Below are 16,681 nucleotides of genomic sequence, written 5' to 3'. Positions count from 1 at the left end.
TTATGACGTTGTCACGTTAAAATATCGTCCGTAAACCGACTTTACAGACAACCAATAATTTTTTTTTTTAAATTCAGAACAGTGAGTAATTAGCCGATCAACTGTTCTCGGCTCGGCATTTGAGTTTTGGGACATCCTGTACATACAATCTCCGAGTCCATAGCCCCGACTTGAGCTGGTTAAGGTTTGAAGTCTCGTCGAAATCGACGTCACCAGCGTCGGAATGCAGTCGCGACAGAAACGGGAGTACACCCACTAAACGGGTTAATACTATAAAGTTTCCCTTTAGTCTTTGTGAACACAAGTACGCGCCATCCAACCCCATATGTTATTGTAATTCATTAAAGCCCATTGAATGAGACAATTCACACGCAATGTAGTTTATAAGTTCTTCATTAAAAACAATATTTTTGTCTAGTAATTTTTATAATGTCTTATAGATCGATGAACGCCGGCTGCACGCACGAAAAAGCACGACTCATTGTCACGTTCCGCCTGAGCCGAGCGTGCAAGAACCTTGCGAGAAAATCTATAATATCAAACAGGTTAAGGCGGGATTTTTAAAAGCAGCAATTTAAAAAATTTGATTTATTTGTCCAATTTCGTCATTTCAAATTAACAATTTATTGACATTGATTTGATTTCAGTTTATTTCTAAAACTAATTGCTCGTGATTATATCAAAATATTTATATTAAATTTTCAAACACTGTAAATAATATTTGAAAATTAAAAAAAGTATGCAATTTTTCATCAATGTTTTCTTATGACGTTATCACGTAAAATTACCGTCCGTAAACCGACTTTACATACAACCCCCTTTTTATCATTTCATATATATATAATTTATTAATAAGAAATAATTTTCTGGCAGCACCGTTGTTACACATTTCCGTTCCTAGACTTCCGTCGCGTTCACGAAATTACTCCCACCGAATGACATATGCCGAGAGCCAAGATGGTACAGCACACAAAAATAAAATATTGCAGTACCAAGTAGTGTATAAAACACTTTCGAGCTCTATGGAGTACATCTGGCAACAGAGCACGCAGATGACGGGAAGAGGGGAAGCCTACAACTAACGTAGTTTCGGTTCCCTACCACGTTCGTGCAACTTCTGATTTCTCTCAAAAATTGAAATTAAAAAATCGAAGGGTTAGGTTAGGTTAGGTTAGGTTAGGTCAGTCACAACAGGCTTGTTTTCATTGGAAACTTCTGATTTAGCGGCTGAAGTGGCGTTAATACCAAAACGGAAATCTTCGGAAATCTTCGGAAATCTTCGGAAATCTTCGGAAATCTTCGGAAATCTTCGGAAATCTTCGGAAATCTTCGGAAATCTTCGGAAATCTTCGGAAATCTTCGGAAATCTTCGGAAATCTTCGGAAATCTTCGGAAATCTTCGGAAATCTTCGGAAATCTTCGGAAATTCTTGCAGGGAACCGTAACTACGTGAGTTGTAGGCTTCCCCGGGAAGAGAGCAGAAGCCCATAAGGACGAGCCGCGGCACGGCTCCGAGGCAACAATGGCCTCTACGCTCGTGTGACCTCCCAGCGGGAAGAATGCGCCGTGAAGGACGTGCGCCAAGTACGAGATCCGACCGCGTCGTCATCAATCTCGCGCCTGTCTGTCGTCGGAGGGCCCCATTTCTTTCCCTCTTAACCCCCCCCCCCCCAACAACCATTTTGATTTATCGACTGCGGGCGCCGTGCGCGTGCGTGCGTGACGGCCGGCGCCCAGACGGCGTCTGCGTCCGGTCCGGCGCAGAGACGCCGAGACGCCGTGATCCTCCACTCGCGCCGCGGCGAGCCTGCGATGCACAGATGCTGGCTGGCCTTCCTGTGACTTCGGCACATTGTGTTCAACTGCACACGAGCCAGTGTCGAGATGAGATGACTGTGCAGGTTCACACTGCAAGTCGTAGGGCCTATAGAGGTTAACTTATTTTGTCTTCATGAACCTGCAGCCGAAGTTTTGTCAAACGAATTCAGAAACACCCAGAGAGCGAATCTGAGAGCGAATGTGAGAGAGCGAATGTGAGAGAGTGAGAAAGAGTGTGAGTGAGAAAGAGTGTGAGTGAGAGTGAGAAAGAGTGTGAGTGAGAGTGAGAAAGAGTGTGAGAGAGTGAGAGAGAGAAAGAAAGTGAGAGAGAGAGAAAGTGTGAGAGAGAGAAAGTGTGAGAGAGAGAAAGTGTGAGAGAGAGAAAGTGAGAGAGAGAGAGAAAGTGAGAGAGAGAGAAAGTGAGAGAGAGAGAAAGTGAGAGAGAGAGAGAAAGTGAGAGAGAGAGAAAGTGAGAGAGAGAGAAAGTGAGAGAGAGAGAAAGTGAGAGAGAGAGAGAAAGTGAGAGAGAGAGAAAGTGAGAGAGAAAGTGAGAGAGAGAAAGTGAGAGAGAGAGAAAGTGAGAGAGAGAGAAAGTGAGAGAGAGAGAAAGTGAGAGAGAGAGAAAGTGAGAGAGAGAGAAAGTGAGAGAGAGAGAAAGTGAGAGAGAGAGAAAGAGAGAGAGAGAGAAAGTGAGAGAGAGAGAGAAAGTGAGAGAGAGAGAGAAAGTGAGAGAGAGAGAGAAAGTGAGAGAGAGAGAGAAAGTGAGAGAGAGAGAAAGTGAGAGAGAGAGAAAGTGAGAGAGAGAGAAAGTGAGAGAGAGAAAGTGAGAGAGAGAAAGTGAGAGAGAGAAAGTGAGAGAGAGAAAGTGAGAGAGAGAAAGAAAGTGAGAGAGAGAGAAAGTAAGAGAGAGAGAAAGTGAGAGAGAGAGAGTGAGAGAGGGAAAGTGAGAGAGAGAAAGTGAGAGAGAGAGAAAGTAAGAGAGAGAAAGTGAGAGAGAGAGAGAAAGTGAGAGAGAGAAAGTGAGAGAGAGAAATTGAAATAAAGAGAAATGGAGTGAAATGAAGTGATAGTGAGAGTGAAAGTGAGATAAAGTGAAATGGAGTGAAAGTGATATAAATATAGATTGAGTGATAGTGAGGGTGAGACAGAGTGAAAGTGAGGGTGAGACAGAGTGATGAGTGAGAATGTGAGGGTGAGAAAGAGTGATGAGTGAGAAAGTGAGGATGAGAAAGAGTGATGAGTGAGAAAGTGAGTATGAGAAAGTGTTAGAACGAGAGTGAGAAAGAGTGAGAAGAGAGTATATATAATGTGCATTTGATATCAGCGAAAAAATCCGAATCGGTACACAGAAATTCATTTCGGTCCGGGAGGTGAGGAAATAGAACCTTTTTCATTTTTTTCATTTAAAATTCTTTCCGTTTGTTGACGATTTCTTAAGTTTATGATGGTGGGGGATTTATCCTCCCCCCCCCCTCTAGCATATGACCATGATCCAAATCACCTAAAAGTCAGGGTAAACCAGAAATAAAATTGAGCTCTTGGGAAAATAATGAAGGGGTGCATGACCAGCATCCAGCGAACATTTCATACAAACAACTCACATTAATTATAATTACACAATTAAAATGTTACGTGATTTTTTTTTTAATTTATAGAAACAATTTAATTTTCATACACAAAATATTTACGCATACGACATTCATATTACTTTAGTTATTCAACTTTTGTAACCTCTTTAATCACCCATGTGTTCGCCATTTTAAAGAATCGTCAACACTGAAACGGATGTCATTTCAGTTTTCTCGATTCTGACTGCCTGAATGCATCTGATATTCATGGAGTTGGAATGGTGTTAAGTAGCTGAAGTCACTGTCTAACCTCAATTTCGCCATAGTGTTCCGCCCAAAACATTCCGGAAATGGTGCTAGACCGTCTAATGATAGTAAGTATGAACTAGAATCTCCGTCGTTAAAAAAGACACTTTCCTTTAAAAAACATATAATTTAAAGCAGCTTCTACAGTGCATCCAATATAGCGCAACAATTACTGAACGAAAAAAAAAGCTTCAAACACTAAAAATTCTATCATCCAGACATGGCCACTCCCTGCCAATATCCAACATATTTTAGAACCAGTCCTACGTGCAAAATATTTTATGGAAACTCAGATCTCCCAACTTTTAAAAACAAAACATGGCTGCGCCAGTGAAGTTTTTGGTGGCTTCATCGCATGGCCTCCACATTCTATTACGAGCCCTGGACCCCCCCCCCCCCCCCCCCACAATTTTACATTCACGTGCTACATTATAATCGCATGGTTATTTCTTACATACACTATTTTTAGAATGTCATTTAACCTGAAAATACAGGGTAAAAATTATGGTTAAAATTTTGTAAGTCCAAACTAAGCTTTATTTATAAAATTATTTTACTTTTAAATTACCACAGCGAGTATGTAGGCTACATTTATTTCACACACAGAGATAAAAATGAAAAACAGTTACAGAAAAATAAAATTAGGATCTATGTAAATCATGAGACACTGGCTACAATATAAGACTACGTAACTTAATAACAGTTTTTCGAGCTCTCTTCGGCCTAAATTCTTCAATTACATCGGAAAAGTCGAGACTCGTGACCAATTCATTCTCAATTGCTAAATTATAATAGTTAAAACATTTTAAAATAAAATCCACTCAAAGACCGGGGCCTGTACCCGGGGGTATACAAACACCACACCCTTGTGGGGGCCCACGATTCACAGCCCTCCAGCTTGGACAGCATGCTGGAAGGTGTTGTAAGTGAAAACGGCGGAGGTCCACGCGGCGCAGCAGCGACTGTACCAGGGGCTAGCGACGCCACAGTCACAGTCACAGGGAAAACACGCGCGCGCCTGTGCGACTTGCCTGACTCACCGTTGCCTCATCGACGCCCGCAAGTGGCGGCGGGGCAGATCGAGCGAAGCGGGAAAGGAATGAAAGTCTGCACCGCGGCACAGTCCATTACCTAAGGCCGGCTGCCCGATCGAAAGAAAAAAAAAATGGGCGTGTGGCTGTCTCATAGGACGCGGCCGTTTGTTTTACGTGAATACGCTTTTTTTTTGATCGCGTACAGGCCGACATATATATATATATATTTTATTTTAACACGATATATATCCACTGTAACTATGTTCCACTAATGTTTCATACATGCAACCAATAGATTTTGAAGAGAGCTGACGATTGAAACTTTTAAAACGAACGTCGTAGCTTCTCCGAGTCTAAAGTTACACTAAATGGAGATCTCGAAACGCAGCAAAATGACCTCAACATGTCGGCGCTTCCCCCTCCACCGCGCGCGATGTGTCACAGTCCTCAGCGTAACGAATTTTCATAACTTGATGTAAGCTTTTGGACATACGCCATTGCTAAGCACATGTATGTCTGTAGAAGAAAACTACAAAAAACCCAAAAGACAAAAACACAAATTAAGCAAAAAATTGCTGTTGTCAACAGGATATAAATACCACATAATATTCCATAACAGGAATATGGTCACCAAACAAAGAAAAACAAAGAAAAATGGACTAAGATAACGAAAAAAAAAACCCACAAATGACGACAGCACAATAATATTGAACCCAAAAAAATTCAGCACAACAGCTGAAACGAGACAAAAACACGACAAAACGAAAAAGACGAAACAAACACAACAGTTTTCCAAAACAGAAACAAGCGACGTTTCGGGAACTGCTATTTGCTCCCGTATTTGCACATGGTACGAAAACACAGGTGCGACTCAAGACATACATGAGCATAGCAATGGCGTATTTCCAAAAGCTTACACCAAGTCAGTTAATGCTATAAAGTTACCCTTTGTATTTGTGAACTTTGGTTTGCGCAATTCGTCACAGATTGCAGCACCGTGATTGTTACATATTTCCGTTCCTTGAGTACCGTCTAATTCACGAAATTGCTCCCACCAAACGCCGAGAGCTAAGATGCCGCCTACCAGTTGATGGGGGTTAAGGGAAGGTCATAGGCCCGCCCTTGCAATCTTAGAAATTAAACATGAATTACGGATCTCAACGAATAATTGACCTTAAATAAATAAAGATAGCTGGATCTTCGTAAAAACTACTACGTATCCAGACTTCAGTTCTATTGGGTTTTTGAATTGTTTGCTACTATACCCAGATTATTCTTGTGGATTCACGTTTCAAAGCAAGTAAATTTTGCGCCCGCAAATGTGACGAAGATACCAGGACAATTACGACGATCCCTAGATAAATTTCGTACCAGCGTTCTCCTTTACTTTGAGGAAATATTTCCAACAGTGTGGGATGGCCAGTGTCTCCGGCATGACCTTGGGGTGGCGCCATCTGACTGCTTACGTTTATCACTAACCCTTGCCTCCTGTCCGCCACACCTGCGTCTGTAGAAGATTCTACGAATGCCTCGCTACTTGCCACGCACGGAAGGGACTTGTGTCACGGCTGTGATGCTTATAAACAGACCCGGATAAAAATTCGCGAATTCATTTCGCGATACGCTAAAATACAAATCGTTATACCTCATTGCTGCCTCTGCTATTGGTTCACAAATCACCTGGATGACTGAGCCAATGAGAAACACCCACATCTTTTGCAACCGTGAGTAGCAGGCTCTGGAATAAATTAGACCAAGCGACAAGGCAAACAAAAAATCTAGCTTCCTTTAAGTACAGGCTGAAAAAACATCTTTGTAACAGCTGCTTACCATGAACATTTCGCCGCTACCCTACTGCTTGATTCTGTGTGTGAATGCGCGAGTGACTGGTTTTAATGTAGTAGCACCTATTTGTTTGTCTTTCCGGTTTTGATACTATTTGCTGTATGTTTAATTACTTTCCTTTTTATGTATGTCTATTCTTAGTCTTTAATTACTTAAAATTAGTTATGGTTGAATCTTTTGTAATAACTAATATTTGAACATTAAGTCAACATTTTTATTTGTTCATTTAATATTTAGTGAACATCTGCTTATATCATGCTTAATTTTTAATATTCAACTCTTTGATGTAATTGCAGAAACGTGGTTAAGTGTAAGAAAAGGCGTACCGCCTTAACTTCGCCACCAATAAAGACGATAAATAAATAAATAAATAAACACCAAAGCTTTACCGAATCACAGGCTGCTACGTTGGGACGCCTCACAAGACAGCAGCCAATGAGTGTGAGTGGATAACATTTGACCGAGTGTACGTAGAACTATGGAGTTCATCCTGCAGGTCATTGAACCCGCGAATTTTTCCTGTCCCTACTTATAAAACCACCGAACAATTTGAATTAACTTGCTTGTGTAAAGGGGTTGGTGTCGTCAGCAGAGACTGTAGTTATTTCGCGCCAGTAGATAACCTGCGAACAAACAGTTATGACGAAGAGTTTGTCGGTCCCTTCGGCTACATCTTTTAACGGTAGTGGTACATGATAGTTCATTCTAGAAAACAGGAGAGGACAAAAGTGCATACTTGAACTTTACCTGAAAGAATCCCTATACGAAGCAAAGATCTGGAACTTAAATGGCAATCTTATAGGTATGCTAACAATAAAACCTTTTCCCTCTAGATCACACGCGGAGTTGAGTGCTTCGGGGTATAGATCAAGTCAATTTGTACATGTACAAATACTATACAACACATTTAGTCAAAACAGTGGTTACTTAAAAAAAACTAACTTTAAGTTTATTCACTTTAAGTTTAAATTAAGTATTTAAACCATCGTTGCGCTTCCTTGTATTCTATCAGATAAAGGAATTATTTCAGAGAGTATGAAGGATGAGTAGTGTAGAAAAGTAACTCCGGGCACAGGCGCTCGCAGGAGGAGCCAGAGGATCCGACCGCCATCTTGGATTTGTGACGTCACGGCAGCCATCTAGGATGAGCGTGACCTTGACCCCGGCGGCCATATTGGATCCGCCATCTTGGATCCACATCTTGGATCCGCCATATTGGATCCACCATATTTAAATCGAGTGCCCCACTCAATCATGATGAAATTTTAGTCACGGCCGCCATAGCAATTTTTTTCTGTTCCGTTGGAGGCCACCATCTTGGATACAGTCGGCTTTGTTTCTGGTGTTTGTTCCTAGAGAGCGCCAGCGTCATACGGTCTCATCACATAATGTCGATGTTCCATTACCTACCAGAGCTATTATAGTCCTTATCGACATATTAAATTTAATTTTTATACAAAATACATTGGAAGCGCTGTGATTCGAACCATCGCCACTCTGACATCTAGATTGGAAAACATACGCCTTTAACCGCACGGCCATCGAGACATTTACCAGACTGAGAATTAAATAAGGTATCTATAAAAATAACATGCATATTCAGACTTGTAATTTTTTTTTAATTTTAAGTAATACGTAATAGCATAACTTGTTCGAGACAGAACCACCATCTTGTATTAAGTCACAACTGTTGCAATTCACGTTACGGCCGCCATCTTGAAAATCCGTAATTTCAATGCTATAAATTTAAAAAAAATTCCAAAAAAATATTTTAAAAATTGCGTACTTAAAATTTTCTAGTTATTTAAACAATTTCGGTCCTCGGTTCGATTTCCGGCGAGAGTAAACCAGTAATTTATTAATATATTTTAAAAATTCTCAATAAAAAGTATTAAAAACCACATCCGACATTTTGAATTATGTCACCACTATCAATCATCGTTACGGACGCCATATGGAAAATCTTTATCAGATTTTAATGAAAAATAGTTCAAAATTCGTCAAAAAATTAACTTATTAGAATAATGATTGATTAGATCGATTCCCGTCCTTGGTTCGAAACCAGTAAGAGCAAAAAAAATAAAAAAACGACAGATCCTTCCTCCACGGAAGCCACCTACAGACTGACCTACCACCACCAATAACAAGGTATATATAGTCAACTGGTATGACGTCATGTCCGACACCTTGTCTTCGTCCACTGGAGGCCGCCATCTTGTTTTTGTCTGCTAGTGTGTGCTGGCGCCATGTTAGTATAATTTTCTGTTCACCATACCTTTGACCTCGACTGTTGGCATTGAACTTTGACCTTGACCTTGAACCTTATAGCGACTCCCCACCCCTTCTCTTCTGCCTCCCCTCCCGGGCGTTCCAGACAAACATGGCGACACTAAACCGCCGTTACATCTTCGTAACTTATCACTGAATCGTGGCTATTTATTTAAACTCTGCGTTTGCAAAAAACGGTACGATACTGTATAATCGTGGAACAACATATGAACAATACAGTGTCGCAAATGGAAGAAACATCTTGTCTTTGTTTAGCACTATAAACGAGGGATATTTAGAGTGAAGTTTCCCGCTGCATGCCGATAAATTATTCTATGAATCCACACGTGTGCATTTGGGTTAGAGGAAAATGGTATTCGTCGTACCAAAATCTTGTGCTGTTCACAAAATGAACATCTTACGAAATTAAATGTTACACAATCACTATTATAATTTTTTGTCTGAATGTTATTAAAGTATAACAGTGTGTACGGCTCTAGGCGAATTCATGCATAAAACATTGAAACACTCAAGGAATTAGCTTTTTTTAAGTTAAAAAAATACCTATTAACCAAAAATATATAAACAGATTCTCAAATCATGACGTTTCATATAATTGTATGTTATAGTAGTGAAAAGTATATCAACATATTTAGCTCAGTTGACTATCGCATACTGTAATTGCTGCGCGAGTGATTTGTGCGCGAGATTAATTTGGGTTCGATTCTCCAACAGTTTTTTTTTAAATTCTATAAAATCATATAGTTTTCATTTTAATTCACAAAAATAAGAAAAAAAAAATAGGTGGCTTTTTATTACAGTCGACTATAACCTTATTTTATCAATGAAATCACAGGTAATCTCCCCTAACAAAATAAACTTTTAACTTAATTGTTTTAATAAGTAGGTATGAAATCTTTAAGAGCGCAGTTTAAAACAAGAAATAATATTTTCAAATGTAAGTCTTGAAAATATTAAATACGAAAATAATAACATTGTAAAGATATGAAAGATATGGTTTAAACTTAAAATTCTAGGTATCTTAAAACAATTTTAAGTATTTGTTTGAACAGAAATGAAACTTAATTCACGTGAAATATCCCGATAATAGGCATTTTACGATCGGAAACTCCTCTCCGAGTAACTTAGGATAAACCCCCAGCATTGTGTATTTACCGACACTAACATCTACTCAACTCGCTTCTTGCAGTTTTCTCTTTTACTCTCCACACGACTAATCAACTGGGCTAGTGTAAACCAGCCTTTACGTAGGCCAGTCGAATCGTCTGGATCGAGTTTGGTTTGTGAAGGGGGTGGAGGGGAGGCCTTACATCACATAGCGACTCCGAATCTGTAGTCAGTCCCCGTGCTATTACCAACCTTGCAATGATGCACCTATCTGTTTTAAAAGCATGATTTGTATTCGAGTGAAAATATAATTATTTTCCGGTAACCTAAAATGCTGTTCTTTCGCATCTTTAAATAGTTAATGGTTATAAAACTACTTAAAGTGTATCGAAATTACCTTTATTGTAGGCATGCATACTATAGTCTAGGCACGTCTATACTTAAGTGGTTTTTAATGATAGATCAAATTGAAAAGTCAAATGGAGTTCGTTTTGAAAAACAAAAATGGGCTTTAAGAGTTGGGTGCGAATTATAAGCAAATACCTTCTCAAAACATAAGACTAAAAAGAAAAGAAAAATATCCGACGAAAATGCCGCTATGAATAGATGCAAAAATATTTCTAACACGTAAATATAAAATGTATACTGAAAAAAAACCCACTAAACATGTAACACGAATATATTAGTCATTGGCATTAGTATGCAAGATATAGGCACTTCTACGTTTAAAAGTTTTTTTTTTCCTAACGTTTAATGGTTTTGTTTATGTTCAGGTTGTTACGTATACAGAGACTAAAGAGACTAACCAATAATGAAGTTTCTCCAACATGGGAGTGACGTATCTCTGTTTACTATGTAGTCTAGACAACTAGACACCATGTTTGAACAGGCTCGTTTATATTATCGCATGGTGATTCATTGTTTCCGCTCGGGCGATGCTTCGCTAGATCTGAGCCACAACAGGCAGGAATTTGCCAGCACTAACTTACACTCGCCGTCAGCTACTCTTACAGCATCTCTTAACACTTCATTTAATACTAAACAAAATTTTCACATGCGTTGTGTTTATAAATAACATACTCTTTTTTTGCAATTATTACTCAGTGACTTTAAGAGCAGACCGTAAACTATTTCCATATGCAATATATTTCCTGCAAATTGAATTTAAAATATTTGTAAACATAGATACATAAAACTAAAATTTTATGGACATGGGCCTACATCCGCAATGGCGCATGTCCTTCAAGTTATTTTAAATCAATATTTTACCTTTGCAAGAATCTTTCGAAAATAGTAACAATTTTCACTTAGGGGAAAAAAAAAAATATTTACAATAAAAATACAGGAAACAAATTGATAACACTCCACCCAGTGAGGGGCTTTTTTAATTTCAGCCTCTACCCCTCCCCCCCCCCCCCCCAAGATAGTTATACAACCATGCTGTCTGTTACATTTCCCCCCATGTACGTATTTCAAGATAACTTACGTCGATTTCTTACGCAGTCTTGACAGACGACCCGTGATTATTTCATTTCTACGGTCGTTACTATTAATTCGAGGGCTTTCCTTGTAAATCTACTGCGAAACCCTACTTGCATTTTGTGTAACTTCTCCTAATTTTCTTAACGGGAGTATTATCTAATAGTTGTAAAACGTCAAACTTCAGCTGCCCGGCTAGTCAGAGGCGTGTGCGCGTGTGTGCTCGAGGTGCGGTTAAGTGCGACGCCACATGATTCTTCTAGGGCGGTGTCGCCTCTAAGCGCAAGGCTGTGGACTGGGGGAAGCCGCCTTTTCACAGACGAGAGAGCCAACACCCGAAATTCATGCTCGCTTTTTTTTTTTCCCCGTATCTTTAATGCAGCTATCCTAACCAAATCAACCGTCCACAATGTTTTAAAGTATTTATAATGTAGCTAACCTAATTGACCATTAATATCCTTTTATCAACACATTTACAATGAACAAAAAAAAAAAAACAACCGAAGATGCACGATCGAGCGTTTGGCTCTCTCGTCTGTGAAAAGAAGGTTTCCCGTGGATTGGCAAGCGGTCTTCTCGTCGTGCATTTGGCTACTATGAGATATGAGCGGCAACCATTACATTATGTGGCGGAACATTCCATTTCCTGCCTCATAACTATAGTTTTTTTTGTTGTTTTTTCCAGCGAAGGTGGGTGAGTTGCAGGTATTTACAGTTTATATACGTTCGAAATTCCACGTGATTAATAAAAAAAAGATACGGTCATCTGACGAAATTTCCCCATCCTCCTTGTTTTTAACAATGGTGTCTACAAATACCCTTATCGGGTCGGGGGAGAAAAAATACTCGTCACTGTTTGTGTATGCACGCGCGTGTGTGTGAGTAAGAAGTAAATCTACTATTCACAGGATGGCGCATATTTGTGCGTTTGAAAGCTAAAACCTATTGAGGTACAATTTCCACATGATCTAAGAGACCGTCTATCTGATGTGGGGAATCATTACGAAGTTAGTAAAAAGGCTGCTGTAATTAAAATTTTCTTGGCTTCCAGCACCCTGACTGACCTGTATGCAGGAGGTGTGATGAGATGGAGGGGAGGGGATATCACCCCAACCCCAGAAATCCTAAAAAAAAATCTCATTCCACCTGCACAAGGAATTAATTTGAAAGTAAACAGCACGCAAAGTGGTTCTAACCCCCATCCCCCTTACCTACCAACAGTGACATTCTGCGCACATCACGAATCTTTATTTTAAGGCGAAATCTGTTCGAATTCCAATAACGCATATGGCGGCACACGATGTCCGAACTCCAAATAACCTACCAATTGCCACAAAATGTCACAAGTATAACCGATTTACCTATATTCAAAAGAACAATCAAACAAGTTCTGTTAGAACATCCTGCCTACTCTCTGATAGAATTCTTTGACATAATAACAGATAAGAAAACTATATTCTGGTAAATTTTTTTTAAATACATCACAAAACGAGGAGAAAAATATTGAGTTTTGTAAACTAACTCTTCACTCTTGAGCTTTAGACTTTAGTTTATACAATTTCTTATGTACCCATTTTTTTTTAAATCTCTGTTACTTTTGAAATGTAAAAGTACTCTGTAATATTTAGTTTTTGTGGTTGTACAGTTTGTTTGTATGTGTGTATATATTTGTAATTATTGACTTGTTCTAAATCCCGGAGTCCTTACCTCCATATGGGATCTACAGAACAATAATTGAATAAATAAATAAAAATACTAGTTCTAGACTCTCTAGCCTGAGCCTGCGTGTCTTACCCCCACGCAACCCCCGTCCAAACTTACTCAGTACGCCGCTCAAGCTAGCTAGGAACTCAGTTGTAAAAATCTCCAATGAAAAAACCACTGATGAGCACACAAAAAAAAAAAATATTAGTAGCTATTGTAATTTCTTTCGCCTTTCATTTTCCCACTTCTGTTAGTCAACAAATATTTGACAGTAAATTCTGCCCCCCCCCCCCCTTGCCTTTTACCACCAAATAAAAGTGTCTATACACGGTGTATATAAAGTTTCTAAGGTGTAAAAATATATACTAATCCAATATGTCAGATACTTTAATGATCTCTAAAGCCGAATATAAAATACATAAATAAAAAACGCCCTGCTTCAGAGGGTTGCTTTCATGACATGTGAAAAATTCTTATCCAAATTTAAGTGACCTAACGATTTTCACTAATATAAAGAGAAACACATACAAAGAATCAATAAGTTCACAAAAAAAAATATCTGCCAAAATGCGCAATGCTTTGTCAGCTCACCGAGCTAGAAATTTAATAATCAAGACACCATTTCACTAACATCAACTTTAATGCAATATTATGCAGACATTACAGCGCCAAATAAATTACTGCGGTTAACCTAGGCCCCGAAACGATGGAATAAGTGTATTTTAGCTGGGCCAAATGTACACCGACATGCAGTCGAACGGGGCACTTTCAAGAATTACGAAGCAATGTCACGCGCGCCAACGGCTTGTATTATTTGCATATGAAGTTATACAATTGATTAATAACACACGCGTCAAAACGAGCAATTGTCTCACTAAAAAAAAAAAAAAAAAACCACGCGTAAGTTGGTATGACTGACACGGTCGAATTTGAAACGCACAATAAGAGTGGAACAGTTTCCAGAATAAAATGACGATTAAAAACTGAAATACGTCATTGCACGTGAATTACAAAAAATTAAAGAAAAAGCCCTCACAAAAAAAAATCATGCCTTTTTCAAGATAATGTAGAGGATACATCGCGGATATCACGTACGATTCCGTACGATTCTAGCACGTGTTGACACATGAAATCGTTTTTAAAAGGGATACAAGCCGATAAACCTTACTTGGAAAATATTTACAAATATAGAATATCGCATGTCACAATCACTTCAAAACTTAAACGGTCAAAAATAGGTTTTTTTTTGACAACCTTAAACTGCAAAGAGAATATTTTTTTTGTTTGTGTTTAAAGCCAAATGTGGGCTCGGTTCTGTAATTTTACTGCCCTCGGATTAGCCTTACTAAGCTAATACGAACAATTATCCGTTAGTTCTGTAAGGTTAGGTTTTAGTATGAAATGCGAGTCAAATGGAGCACGTAGTGATTCGCTCCGCTCCAATTGACATTCATATCGTAATATGCAACACACTTGCCTGCTACACAGAAAAGTAAACAATTCATGAGGCACCGAATAATTTTTAATTTTTTTTAGAGCATAATATGTGATAACACTAAAAGAGAAAAACAGTCACGTCATGTGACGCTGAGTATCGCAATCAGAAGTTAATGAAAATAATACCACACCTACCTGCTGAAGACCCGGCATGATGAAAAGGGAAGCTCTTCTATCGTCCTACAGTATTCAGCAGTCGTCGCATCACACCCAAATCTATACCACCAACGCCAACAACAAACTGTGCCTGATTTTGCCACACTGAGCGGTATGCACACCGTCGGACGTACACTCAGCGTGACGTCATGACAGAGTAATACCCTGCACCGACATCTACCAAGTGTTGTGAGAACTACTAGAAACACTCGTACGAAGGTCGATTTGGCTGGAATGTGTTCGACTCGCTGAGATATCGTAAACAGCTTGCGTTAAATTATAACAAAAATCGCATACAAACCAAATATACATAAAACATTCTTCCAGAATAAAATAAAAGAAGTATTTCATACTTTACTAGATTCAAATGGCACCGTCAACATATTGCACGGAGTTGTAAACTCGCATACATTACAAACGTATTTAGCGTAAGTTATAACACGAAATCGTTCGGGACTACTATAAAACAAGTGATAAAATTCTCTCAAAATTAGAATATTTTTTATCTCAAAAGCAATTTTTAATATTTCATAGTAATCTTTAATTAAACTTAAAATCAACCGAAGGTATTAAATATAACTGACAGTACCGTGCATTATTTTGAAGATACTCGTATAATATGAGATATAACTCAACATGGCCATATTTAGACACCCAGAAAATTGCGGGAATTTAGCTTGACTATGTACGTATAAGGTTTACAAAATAACGAATTAAAATGTCCATATTTCACAGTCACTTCCACGAAATATAATCCTTAAAAACAAGTTTCCGCAATTCATCAGCTATACAAACAAAACTCCACTCAGATCTATGCAGTAAAACAAAAATTTCCAATTATTCCTAGTTAAAGAGCTCAATATTTTAATAATATTAATAGTTGAAACAAACACAGTTAGCACCAGAATCGCTAATAGTGTTTTTTTGTTTTTAATTTATAAGAATATTCAGATGGCAAAGTCTATATGCATAATCAAGGTAAAAACAGCCTTACCTTTCTAAAACAATGTGTAATTTGACTAAAACAATAATAAAAAAGAGAATACACCTTCTTAAACACAACACAAATTTTATAGTTCCAAGTAAAATGTATGCCTCCCTATTATAGTTTAAAAGCAAATAGAAGGAATCAATCAGGTAGCTGTATTAGAACATTAAGTTCCGGTAATATCTTGAAATCTTAGCTCCTATGATAATAAAGCTCGGTCTCCACCCTGCCAGCACCAGTCCCCGCTGGTGGAACAAACCCTTGCATTACATCCATACGAGTCAAGTTAGTGATTGTGTCCACAACTAAGTACATGCTCCATGCTGTCTGTTAGGCACCTGTATGAGTTCCAGTGTATTTAATTCCCGTCAGAATTTATGTGTCATAATATTCACAAAAGGAAGAGCATAGTTAAGAATGCGCGTGACCACTTAAGTCTCTGGTTTGACTTCTGTTTTTCAGTTAAAAAATTTACCATATAAATAATACGCACATATTTAGACTTTCTGTCAGTTGTTTCCCAAGTGGGGAATTTAACTAAGTAAATTGTAAGATGTTTCAATGTTAAATTTTATGTCAAACATTTATTAATGCTTTATGGATGTGGCACGCAAGGGCGCTGTACTTCCCCTCTCCTGATGCTCACCTCTTTAGGAAGTCTTCAGGAGTTCGTGGTACAAGGTGGACGTGACCATCATGTGTGGAAGCTGTAACACACACATCACTGAGTAATGCAAGCCGATAAATCTTATTAATCAACCAAAAATCTTTGGTATTTAACGGACCACACAGTGCATGACTCTCCCGCCATAACTTCTTCTTCACCACGTGACTGCCTCGTGAAGTTTAAAAATAGTACAGGGTCGACTGATTCGGATTGCAATAATCTT

The 16,681-nt window shown here is 38.6% G+C and overlaps 1 protein-coding gene across 1 annotated transcript in view; it reads right to left on the bottom strand.

Annotated features, from left to right (window-relative positions):
• LOC134538186 (cytoplasmic polyadenylation element-binding protein 1) overlaps positions 1–14,935 on the bottom strand; it is a 52,265-nt gene extending 37,330 nt beyond the window's left edge. Inside the window, exon 1 of the mRNA XM_063379251.1 lies at positions 14,783–14,935. Coding sequence (XP_063235321.1) covers positions 14,783–14,800 — 18 coding nt within the window. The 5' untranslated portion in view covers positions 14,801–14,935. The remainder of the gene's footprint in view (positions 1–14,782) is intronic.
• Between the last annotated feature and the right edge of the window lie 1,746 nt (positions 14,936–16,681).

The sequence above is a fragment of the Bacillus rossius genome, chromosome 13 (genome assembly GCF_032445375.1).
Source record: "Bacillus rossius redtenbacheri isolate Brsri chromosome 13, Brsri_v3, whole genome shotgun sequence".
NCBI lineage: Eukaryota > Metazoa > Arthropoda > Insecta > Phasmatodea > Bacillidae > Bacillus > Bacillus rossius.
The sequence above is the reverse complement of the archived record's forward strand: the minus strand, read 5'-3'. Positions and strand labels throughout refer to the sequence as shown.